At 34.6% G+C, this 11,903-nt stretch overlaps 6 protein-coding genes across 6 annotated transcripts; all 6 read right to left on the reverse strand.

Moving 5' to 3' along the window:
- Nucleotides 1–1,677: 1,677 nt before the first annotated feature.
- Nucleotides 1,678–2,583, reverse strand: MUM2 (Mum2p; the record flags this gene model as incomplete). Its single annotated transcript, XM_003668089.1, has 1 exon — nt 1,678–2,583. The coding sequence occupies one exon, from the start codon at nt 2,581–2,583 to the stop codon at nt 1,678–1,680; it is 906 nt and encodes a 301-aa protein (XP_003668137.1).
- Nucleotides 2,584–3,345: 762 nt separating this feature from the next.
- On the reverse strand, nt 3,346–5,778 carry UBP14 (ubiquitin-specific protease UBP14; the record flags this gene model as incomplete). Its single annotated transcript, XM_003668090.1, has 1 exon — nt 3,346–5,778. One exon carries the CDS (start codon nt 5,776–5,778, stop codon nt 3,346–3,348), a length of 2,433 nt encoding a protein of 810 aa, XP_003668138.1.
- Nucleotides 5,779–6,149: 371 nt separating this feature from the next.
- Nucleotides 6,150–6,413, reverse strand: TSC3 (Tsc3p; the record flags this gene model as incomplete). The annotated part of the gene is made up of 1 exon (XM_003668091.1): nt 6,150–6,413. One exon carries the CDS (start codon nt 6,411–6,413, stop codon nt 6,150–6,152), a length of 264 nt encoding a protein of 87 aa, XP_003668139.1.
- Nucleotides 6,414–6,828: 415 nt separating this feature from the next.
- Nucleotides 6,829–9,030, reverse strand: ORC2 (origin recognition complex subunit 2; the record flags this gene model as incomplete). Its single annotated transcript, XM_003668092.1, has 1 exon — nt 6,829–9,030. The coding sequence occupies one exon, from the start codon at nt 9,028–9,030 to the stop codon at nt 6,829–6,831; it is 2,202 nt and encodes a 733-aa protein (XP_003668140.1).
- A 399-nt stretch (nt 9,031–9,429) lies between these two features.
- On the reverse strand, nt 9,430–10,359 carry TRM7 (tRNA methyltransferase TRM7; the record flags this gene model as incomplete). Its single annotated transcript, XM_003668093.1, has 1 exon — nt 9,430–10,359. The coding sequence occupies one exon, from the start codon at nt 10,357–10,359 to the stop codon at nt 9,430–9,432; it is 930 nt and encodes a 309-aa protein (XP_003668141.1).
- Nucleotides 10,360–11,038: 679 nt separating this feature from the next.
- Nucleotides 11,039–11,658, reverse strand: NDAI0A07450 (uncharacterized protein; the record flags this gene model as incomplete). The annotated part of the gene is made up of 2 exons (XM_003668094.1): nt 11,039–11,544; nt 11,643–11,658. 2 exons carry the CDS (start codon nt 11,656–11,658, stop codon nt 11,039–11,041), a joined length of 522 nt encoding a protein of 173 aa, XP_003668142.1.
- Nucleotides 11,659–11,903: the final 245 nt, after the last annotated feature.

An 11,903-nucleotide genomic window follows, 5' to 3' on the forward strand; every position in this document is an offset into this window, starting at 1 on the left:
AGTTGACTTATAGTCGGCTGTTAAATAAGAGTGCGGTTTATATATTATCGCGAGGTAATATATCACAAAATCGTGACAAAACTTCAAAACTTCTAGTAGTTGGCACGATTTTGTGATATATGTCACGTTCTAGTTGTATGTTTTCTTTTCTTCTCTTCTATAAATGAGCATCAAGATAACTTCAGATTCAAATTTCCCATTTCAATGTCTCTATATATGTATGGTATTCGCTGAAACTCATCGAACCCCATTCAGAAAGCGATGACATGGAAAATTTTCACTCGTTCACTTCGTTGGTCACCTTCGAGGAACGCGCCACGGAAAAGGCCAAATAGCCTAGAACGTGACAGTAGTTATCCATTGCCGATAACATATCCATTGGCTGGTTGAAATACAAAATTGAGCCAATTTAGTTCGTTGCAAGTAGTGATGTCTGCTTTATTGATTGACACTATTTTAGGGGTGCGCGTTTGGTCATTTGAAAATTATGAAATAATGGGATAACGGCAACAGTAATTAAAGCATGAATAATTTGTTTTGGTTAAATACTTTACATATGTAGGTACTTAGAATAATTATCTTCATTTACTCTCAATCTTGAAACAACGTCTTTATTTTCTTTTTGAGACGTCCATACAGATGACAACCTTGAGTCGAAATCTAGCAATTAAGTGTGTAAGCCGAAAGTTCCAAAGGTGTGCTGCCGTTATCCTTTAGTATTCTTTTAAAATTTTAAGTGAGCACTTTTTTGTTTATATTTCAGTTTTGGGCTGGTAGGCGTAAGACCTGTAAGTAAGTGACGGAGAAAACACTTTTTGGGGACATAAAATTTGTCGTTAGCCTGACTTTGGCCTTGACTTTGGTTTTGATATTTTACTAAGAATAAGACAATTCTAAGCACACATAAATCTCGGAGATGTTTTTTTGTCCTGTCAAGAATTCATAAGGAATCACTACCACTTCATTGCTGTAAAATTGTATAGTAAAAGGAATGAATACAACAGCTGAATACCGTGTAGAGAACCTCTTTGATGTTCTCGAGGATGGCTCATAATAAAACAACCACTTGTCCCTACAGGGATATCTCCTCCTCCAGTATCTTGTGCTATGAACAACCTAATGCTTGATCATTGGTTGTGACAGTTGAACAACCACATAAAATTGACAGTTAACGCATTTTCTCCTTCATTTTATAGATTGTTTTTTTTGTATTGGGAATCACATTCTGTTGGTAGTTTTGTTAGGGACCGTTGGCCCAGAGGGTGCTTATGGTTGTTTACAGAACCTGTTCTTTCGTAATTTTGCCCGGAATAATGGATACCATAATTTGGCATGCATTAATTAATGTTTAAAAAACCATAGGCCCACCATCAAGTTCTCTTAAATTTTCTTTCGCTTTCTTCTATTAAATCTTTAAATTTTTGATGTTTCATTGATAATATTAGTTCTTTGGGTAGATAGCTACTATGTCGTGATATAAATAAATTTTATATAATATGCAATATGTTCTTATAATTATGTTCTTTGATTTTGTTTTACGAATTGTCTCTCTTTAAATGATCAGAGTCTCGACGAAGCATTACATGCAAAGGCTCTTTCTTATCTCTGCCAAACGTTTTTTTATAGTTTTATAGCTTATTGAACTGGTTAACAATGAACTCATCAAACTTTAGTCTTCTAACCTTGAATCTTCTCTCGTAACTCGGCATTTTCCATATCAAGTAATAACAACTCAACATCTATCTCTTTAGACCTTCCGTAGGACAACATTCTTGCCATATCATCATTTTCCTTACTCAATGTTTCAAATCGGATTATCATTTTATGCATCATAGTTTCTACATCATATCGTCCATTCTTAGTTATTGAATTTGAGCTTGTCGACATTGTTACTTTTAAGTATAATTCTTCGTATTTGTCATTTAACTCTTTTAATTCCCTATCTTTAATGCATATTTTCTCAACAAGCTCCTTTGTCTTTTTTTCCAAATTTGCACTAATAAACGTATCGCCTGAACTAGAATCGTCCGTGCATGATTCATTTATTTTATCGTTATATGTGATGGTATGGCCTAAAAGGCTTTTTAAATGTTGAATTTCATCATCTAATTTCCCTACTTGTATATCCTTAATTGATAATTTCTCCTTCAAAGATTCTAATGACTTCTGTTCTTCGAGACTTGAATTCCTTTGATTCGATGGGTCCTTGTCAAACTGCTTTGTTTTCTGTCTTATTATGTTACCTCCTTGTTGACTGATATTATTAGAATTCCAATAATTATTGTTACTGCTGTTCATTCCACCGTAGTTAGGCGTACTACGAAAAGCATATGATGTTGGATAATTCTGATCCGTCGCATTTAATTGATTGAATTGGTGTTGCTGCTGCTGCAGATGGGTATTATTCGGTATGGTTGTGTATGGTGCTACTTTATCAGGTCTATTCTCCTTAGTATCAGTTTTGTTACTGTTGATAAACGGTGGGTGGGCAAATGGCTGATTATTATTATTATTGAATGTTAAGTTGGAAAAGGCAGACTCCAAACCTTGATTAGGGTCGTACAAATAATTTGTGTAGTTCATTACTTCGAAACGGTTTTCAAAAAAAGTAATGATGCTTGTATATGTTATGCTATGCTATTAGATGGAATTATTAAATGATCCTGACTCTCGGAGCTGCTTTTTCTTAGCTCGAAGAGATATGTTATGCTAAAGAAGCTTGTAGTCCACAATGAAGGAATAGTGCAACTTAATGTAGAAGAGAATAAACTGTCAATTGCTTCAAATTTGATTTTAGTTAGGTTTGAGACAGACCAGATGCAGCTTTATAGAATAACTTTAATTTTAGCCTAGTTTAAGCTTTAAGATATTCGGGCGATATATTATGTGGCGAATCGAAGTTTTAAAATTCTATGACTTGCCGACACTATTAATACTTCGATAAAGAAAACTGCTGGATATATGTTTGCATTGATGCGAATTTTGTTTATGAAATGAAATAGAGCTAGGTATATTACTGAAGTACAAAAGAAAGACAGCATTGCTGCTGGTTTTCCTAGACGAACTGAAACAATTCCTAATATTACACTTTAGTCGAACTATATTACTGCAAGAGTAAAAGTAGTTGGAACAATCTCTGCGAGGCGTTTGCTAACTTATTTATGTAGCTAACTTTTTCCAGGTATTAAATCACTAGTTATATAAAAAATACACATCCGTTTTCAATAAGACGGCTATCCTTGAAATTAGATCATTACATTGTAGCTTTGATCGAATAAAAAGAATTAGATGCTTGAAGCTATGGCTAGAATGGAACTATCAGATGCTCCATAGCAACAGACCGTACTACAAGTTATCTCTAGAATAAATGTAAATGTACCCATTCCTTTTAATTTCGTCCATATTTTCACTTATGACAATTTTCTCATCATTGTAAAGGACCCACTTCCTTTCATTATCAATTAGTTTTCTTATGAAAGCAACATAATGCCCTGAATGTACTGAAGTACCTTTATGGCAAATAACGGCAGTAAGCTTGTAAGGTTTGTTGTCGAGATTTCCTGGTTCGGAGCCACCTTCAGTTCTTTCTTCGACCTCTTCATGAACACTCTCTAATTCACCATCATCATCTAAATTATTGAAAACCCATTCAGTACTAGCTGCAACATCTCCAGAATAGATAGTTAATGCCTTTCTTGATAATTTCGCATCAAGTCCCATAGCTAACATCGTCTGTAACGAACTTTGATCAACTTCTGCAGTTTTAGATTTTGATGTTGATGGGGCAACAAATTCAGAATTAAGATCCGGATCATCAATGTGCTGAAATAACCAATTCATTGCTACTTCTGTGTCTTTATTCCCGGTTTCGTACAATGATCTTTTGATAGCGTTCGGAGTGAAACCCATTTCCTGTAATTGGGCCATTGAATTCTCGTCTGGGACAAACTGTGTTCCTTGATCCGTTTCAGGGAATAATATCTCTATTTCTGCATCAAATCCCTTAGATTGGAAGTTAGCTATATCTAAGAACTCACAATTTGCGTCATCTAAATCAGGGATGACTAAACTGTCTGACGTTTTAACTGGTACCCATTTGTCTAATTTAATTCTCAATGGGTTTATGATAAGAGTATTTGGGAACGTCTTGAAACTTTGCTTTTTAACTGCCTTAGTCATCCTCTTACATGTGGGACAACTGAATTCAATCTCTTCGCCTTGGAAATAATCAGTAATCAATTCCATCAAATTTTGAGTGGTAGTACCTACGAGATCGTTACCTTCTTTCAATGGTAATTGAATGCATTCGTTCGGTTGATATGTGTATTTAACGTTTTTACATTCAACACATTGTAATTTATCCTCCATGATAAATTTCAATAAATTATTGGGATTTATACTAGCGTCTTGAATCTTAGGAAAGAGGCCTTTCTCTAGTTCCTCAGTAACAAATGTTAAAAATTCCATAGAATCTTGCTGATTATTTGTTTTAAATTCTGCATTATGCTTCCCGACACATTCTTTAAATGATCTTGGTCTTATACCTTCCTCGTAGTCTTCAGGATTCAACTTGAAGGCATTCAAAAGTTTAATCATTTGACATCTCAAGTTTCCTGTTGGATAGATAACATCCTTCGGGAAATCATGCCCAATGATATTACCCAGTTTGTCTGACCAATTTGGAACACCGCCATTCAATAAGCATTGCATAACTGAATTCAAATAACAGGAATTTCCTAAATTAATCAACCCACAACCTAAACCTTTACTTGGGGACAATCTTAAGAGGCTTCTGCCCTGTGCGTCTACCATTTTGAAATCCCAATTCATATTTTGTTCAATCTGCAGCTCAATTAAAGATTTTTCATTACCAAACGCATTACTATTTATATTAATTTTAAAGTTTTTACTCAAATAATTGGATAGGAACTCTGGAGTTCCAAACTTTACTTCGTCGTCACACGAATAGCAATATAAATCATTGGATAAAGTGGACAAAGAACCTAATTTTATAGCTAACGAATGTTCTTTATTGGTGTTGAAATGGGCTAACGCATGAGAATGTCCATCAATACCAACTTGGTTTCTACCGCACCCCACATTACCACAATGTAAACATAGCCATAAATTGGAAGGCAAATCACAGTCATGACACTTTTCCAAATTTAATGAAGATTCAGGAATCGAAATGGTCGATGCAGTCGCCTCTAAATTGTGTGTGTGTTGGCAAGACTTCATTTGCAATTCCCATGCCTGCTTTTCATCAACTAGAACTTTTGATTTCGCATTAATGATCTGAGGTATTTTTTCATTGATATTATCTCCTTCAATCGGTGATAATTTGCCGTCTCTAAATGTACCTTTATTGATGGTATCTTGGGATAATGACCCGTCGCCTAAAACCTTAACTTCCACGGTGGACCAATTAGTATCGTATAATTCATCCTCACTTTTATCAACAATCTGTAATTTTATCTTCTTATTCTTCTCTTGGGATGGACCTGTAATGCTATTTTTACTGTCATTTTCTTCCCTAGAAATTTTTGCCAAATTCAAGTAGTGTTTATGAGAGAACTCACAATTTTGTTCAGTAACTTTATGATGCAAACCAGTGTGCTTTTTGCAAACAGCTTGGAAACAAGATAGGCATATATTCAAACTGTGACGGGTCTCCTTCTCTGGATTATTGTTATATAACGATTCAAAACAATAGATACATTCATCTTTTGCAATTACTGTTGGAACACTTAACGATTTGAAAATTTCTTCAAAGGACATGGCTCAACAGGTATATAATTATGGAGCAGTCAATCCTTTACTTTAGCCCTGAGGTTGCTAACAAAATTCAATCAAAGATATTACTTTCTTTAGTGGTTATTAGCTATTTGTATTTCCTTTTACTTGCCACCTTGTTTTGAGCGGCGTACTTCGAAGTTGGGGCTCGGCCCAGTCCCACTACATAATTAATTATATGAGTGTCATGAATAAAAAGATATATGAAAAAAGAGAGGTAAGTATATCAATTATATAGAAAAAATTTGCAATGTTATTGTCAGTCTATTATGTAATGACCATATATATATATATATATATTATATGGCTCTTTGTTAGTTTTTATTGTTTTTGATTTTTGTGTAGAGCAATTTCGTTCAAAGAAAGCAGTATTTAATAACTCCAAAAACACTTAAACTAAATATCGTTAGAAAAAAAACATGCAAACAAAATGAGTCAAACGATGTCATCAAGTAATATGGTAGGTGAATATAGTACATCCAATAGAGCTTCTCTACAATTTCTTCAATCTTTTCGGTAATAGAAGCTTTGCCATTTACACCTCGTCTTTTCTCCTTTATCTCTTTGTTCGTAGGAACATAGGTCATTGTACATGTCGAACTAGATACCGTTTCGCTCATTTTATCTTATTCCAGTTATATGTGTGTGTTGCCAATCGCTGTACTTCTCGAGTAGTTGATGTGTGATGTCGATTGGATTCACTATCTTGTATAGTTTGTAGATGATTGTTCTATAGCATATGCACTTCAGTTAGTTGTTTTTCCAAAAAGCTCAATACGCTAAAATTTGGTGTCATTTATTTTCTCAATAATGCGCGTCACATTACGAATGTAAACTAGGACCATTGACAGACAATTCAGTCTACGGTCTACTGAAGAAGCAAGATATTGCAATCCGCTTTATGTCTAGACAGGCAGGGCCCCAGTAAAGAAACTTAAAAGTAAATAATACAAGAAAGAATGTTCTATAAAAGCAACTGAAAGTCTGAAGTTTTCAATTAATAAGCATTATAATACAATATCCTGGAGTTAAAGCTCATTGCAAATCCGAAAGAACATTTTGCAATAACTTTTTCATTTCAGAATAATTGAATGGTACCCAAAGGTATTCGGAACCATTCTTATCCTTTTGAAGTAGTGCCATTTTATGTTCTACATATTCCACTAGCATACTTCTTAGGGAAATTTCATTAGACGCGATGAATCTCTCTGTACACGATGTTACAAATTCCTTAAACTCAATGGCAACTTCTAGACAACCACGTCTCATACCACGCACTTTTATCTGTTTATTATTCTTTGCCTCTGTCTCCATATTATCAATCATTTTCTCCAACAATAATTTGTACATTTTCTTAGAATTCAAAGTCAATGACTGCAGAACGTATTTAACTCCTTCAACACCAGTACTTGCCTCTTTCCGTCCAAGGTTCATAACATCATAGAAAGATGATTCTATTTCATTAGCACGATAATCAGTTACGTCATGGAAGATGAAATTATAGTTCTGTGCCCTCGTATTATCCCACAGTAATGGAGCATAAATGTGATCAACAGACGCCACTATTGCAATCTGTCTAATCATGGCCAAACTACTCAGCATTGTTTGGAACGCAGCTTTTCTCAAAACAGGACCATCTAAATTATGAACGACAATTATTAGTTTGATGTCAGGTGGTTGTGTCTTATAAAACTCATTCATCTTCTGAATTTGTAAGATCACAAGATTGCCCCAAAATTTCAAATCATTTCTAGTTAAGTCTGCAGGATATAAAATAGAAGAAATGTCACTAAACACTTCTCTATAGTTAATTGTAGGATTATAACCATTAATTACTACACAAGGGATACCATCTGTGGGTGGCTTGATGATATCGGATAGAGACAAAGATTCATTTTTTTGATTATTTGCTTCCCTCACATAGGCCAATTTGGGTGAGAGATACTTTAAACTAAATTCCTCTAATAATGATTTTTTGGATCCAATACCGTAAAATAATAAGGTGAACCCCTGTGATAATTCGAACCAATATTGTGGGAACATTTTCCTTTGAAGTAAATGAAGCTTCTCTCTTGGTTTCTTTAAGTATTCTTTATTGAAAATATTCGTAACAAGAGCAAATTCCTCTCTTGTCACATCTGGTGCCAGTGCCATTGTGCTAGTAGATCTACTGGATTTTTGGACAGTTTTCTTTTGCGCAAAATAGCCTTCAGCTGTATCGAAAAAAGTAGAGGAGGAATTATTCTTCCAGTTTATTTTTTTATATTGTGTATCATTTGGTAGTGCCGTAGGAATAAAATCTTTATTTAGATTTAACTTCGACTTCGAGCTAACATTTTTATAGTGCTTCAAATTATCCATTATTACCTTCTTCAAAGGTGATGTAAAATCATGAGCAGTACTCGACGATTTGTTGGGGGTATCTGGTGAATTCTGCTCCTCATCTTCATGTTCATTATCAGAGCCAGTTTCTCCCTGTTCTTGATATTTCCTTTTCTTTGATTGCTTTCTCTTCTTTTCTGATTGCTTCTCATTTGAAGAAGCTCTAGATTTCTTCCGTGTGACTTTCAACTGCTTCGCAGATGGCGGTGGAAAAAAAGACTGTATTTTTTTGATATCAACTTCTGGTTCTGAAACCACAGGTGAACTGACTTCATCTTCTGTCATGTCACCGTCAGATGTTGCGCCACTATCATCACTTGAAACAAGAACATTTCTTTGGGTTATTTTTCTGGGTATTCTTTTGGAGTGTGGTAATATATTATCTGCTGAAATTCTTGCACTTAGTGGGCTAGTGCTCCTCTTTTCCTTACTGTCTGTTTTTTTTCTTTCTTCTCGTTGTTCTTGTTCTTCTTCTTCCTTTGGAGGCTCTTTTTTATGAATTTTCCTTGGTCTGCCTCTTTTTTTAGGAGTTGGCGACTTCACCTCAGGAAGCTCAGTAGGTTCCTTTCTTGGTCTACCTCTTTTCTTAGGAATTGTTGAAGGAATTTCCTCTTCAACCTTGCTCGATTCATTTCTTACCTTTGGTATTAGATTTTCCCTTTCCTCGGTAGGTCTTTCTAAATGAATTCGTTCGTTCGTATTCTTTTTCGATGGAGATACGGTTCTTCTTTTTCTTGGGCTATTTAAAATGTGCCTATTTTGTGATCCAGAATTAGCATATATTCTCAAATATTGAGTTGATTTCACTGGCGAGGCTAAAATATCGTCATGCCCAATGATATCATCTGATATCATTCTTTTTCGTGGTCTATAGGTTGACTGATAAACAAGTCCTTTGAAACAATCAGGTGAACTCCGTTCAGTAGCGATAGCTAGTGACGATTGTAAACTTTGAGGTGCCGTTATTGCTATTTCCAAAATTTAAGATTCGATCATTATAAAATCAAGATTGTTCAAATTGCTGAAAGATCAATTTTCAATATTTTTAAGACCGCTCGAAGAAATTCGCGATTGGAAACTAAATATTTCAATTGTGAAGAGAATCGAAGGGCATCAATCACTTAATAGGAAGAAAGAATTTATATTGAAAACTTATTCCAGCCTATTTCAGTGAATTATTACGAAATAAAAAATCTATTTTTATAGTCTATTATAAGATATATTTATACTCTTCATAAAATATAAAGTTCTGAACTATATAGCTCGCGTAAGCTTACCACTCCTTTTCAATTCCAATGCTTTCTTATATGGAGGATTTGTCGGACTTTGAACAGGATCCAAAGATAGAATGGAATCACCTTTAAAATCATCCAGACGATATGTCGCATCAGAGTCAAAACTTTGTAGATCTCCGCAAGACATGAATGGTGCAATCTTACGCTCTTCTTCGTGCCAATCTTGTAGTTTATCCGATATTTGTAATTTATTCAAATTGCATGTACTGAAAAACTCTTCCACAGAGAAGTCTACATCTAACCTTGGTTTCCAATTGGAAGGTGGCTTGTACCCAAGACAAACAATAAATGCTTCTAATGACGTACCTCTAGATGATTTTGGTTTTGCACATACGACGTTTTCAAAAAGGTATCCTAGCTGGGAATACAGCATGTCAATATCCCTACCTCTAAAAATCTTGGCCACAAAAGTACCACCTTCTTTCAAGATACATGTCGTTAATTGAAGAGCACTCATAATTAATTGTTGTTGCACATATTCATCCAAATCATGCAGACCTGTGACATCTGGTGCCCCGTCACTGCAAACGAAGTCTGCCTTTTCATTTCCGAATATCTCTAGAATTCTCTTTAAAGTCTTGGGGTGTGTAATATCAGCTTGTAACGTAACAACATGGTCGATAGGAGACATTGGTTGTAAATCTACAGCAACAATTTTCCTTTCATTTTGTTGCTCAAGGGTAGTATCATTGAACAATTTCTTTGATAACACTTGTGACCATGACCCTGGTGCTGCACATAAGTCTACCACTCTTTTCAAGTTTGTATCATCCAGGAAATGAAATTGATCATTTAATTGCAATAATTTAAATGCAGATCTCGCTCTGTAACCTTGCTCTTTCGCTTTCCGATAATATAAATCTCTCTTATCTTTACTACTTTTACCCATAGTTCTTCCTTTGGTTACTCACCTCATTGCAAACCCAATGAAACCCAATTGAGAATTACCATATTGCTCTAGTTTACAGATCAAATGTCAGTGAGCCATCGATTTAACGATAGCAATCAATTAATTATTCAATATGGGAAATTTTTCTTTCTTGCCCCGGGTAAGTGGTGACAAATAGTATTGAAAAATAACTTTATTTTTGATAGTAGATACAAGAAGACAAAAACGATATCTTATAATTAAATTTACCTTCTTTCCGTTGTTGATGGAAGTTATGATAAATTGAAGTATGTAAATTATTTGTCTATAGAGACACTTATTGGTTAGTATTTTCGTAAAATAATGAGATATCTCGGTCTAAAACCAGAGACTTTTCCTTGATCAAGATCGAGATTTCTTTTAATGTCATAGAAATTATGTGAAAGAGTCAAGACAAAACATTTGATTTTTACATTTCAACGTGGCTCGTTTGACTTTGCTCGTTTTCATTACAATTAACTATACAGACTTGTTATGTTGTGATATCCATCACGTGCATGGTCTATATAATACATAATAACTCTACAACTACCTCTGTACGAATCTAGATTCGACATAATCATTCAAGCCGCCTATTTTAAAGTACAATATTCCCTTCTGGTAAAATTTGTTCCCATTCCCAAAAGGAAAAGGTACTGCACTAACCATACATCCCCCAATCTTCCTCCATTTCGGTTTTACTGACATCAATATCTGTCTTATGGCTTAACACACTATCTCTACATAGTGGACATGTATCACTCTTGGAAAGCCAAACGGAAATACATTCAAGGTCAAATCGATGTCCACAATGTGGTAATTCGGCCACTAGGGGGTATTTATCTTCAAGAAATTTGCAGAAACAGATTGCACATTCAGCATTTTTATCCTTAATCGAGTTCGCCTTAATTCTGGGCAAGGAGTCTATAAATTCTTTGGAACATGACTTTCGATTCTTAGAATCGATCTGTTCAAACCATTCTTGCTGTAAGTCTTCAGGTATCAGTTCTGATAACATTTGTAATAAAATAACGTTATCATTATTACCATTCCTTGAATTGTTTGATCCGTATGCCTGGAATAATTCCCGAAATTCATTCCTCAATTCTCTTCTTTCCGTATTCCTATGATTTCCTGTTTCATCGCTGTCATTTAGACCGTGTTCCTCTGCATTTAATAGATTATGAGCATCCTCATCATAATGTTACGTTAGTAAATTTATTAATAAACTGATACGTTACGTTAGATGCATAGTAGCCACTTACCTTCATATGTTGACATATTATTTTAGCTTCTCAACGTTCACTTAGTTTTGTTTGTTTGCAAGGAACTCTAGAATCGGTCTATTAACATATATACTGCCAAAAGTCTAAAACACTTCTTGTTCGCTTCTTGTCAACGCCTCGAAGTGATTGATAAATTTATAGCGCTAATATTTAATTAGGGTGGCAAAATACATGGCATCGAATGATACTAGTTATGTGTAAGACAATAAAGAAGTGATTAAATACAGACAGTAACACGTA

The sequence above is a fragment of the Naumovozyma dairenensis genome, chromosome 1 (genome assembly GCF_000227115.2).
Source record: "Naumovozyma dairenensis CBS 421 chromosome 1, complete genome".
Lineage (NCBI taxonomy): Eukaryota > Fungi > Ascomycota > Saccharomycetes > Saccharomycetales > Saccharomycetaceae > Naumovozyma > Naumovozyma dairenensis.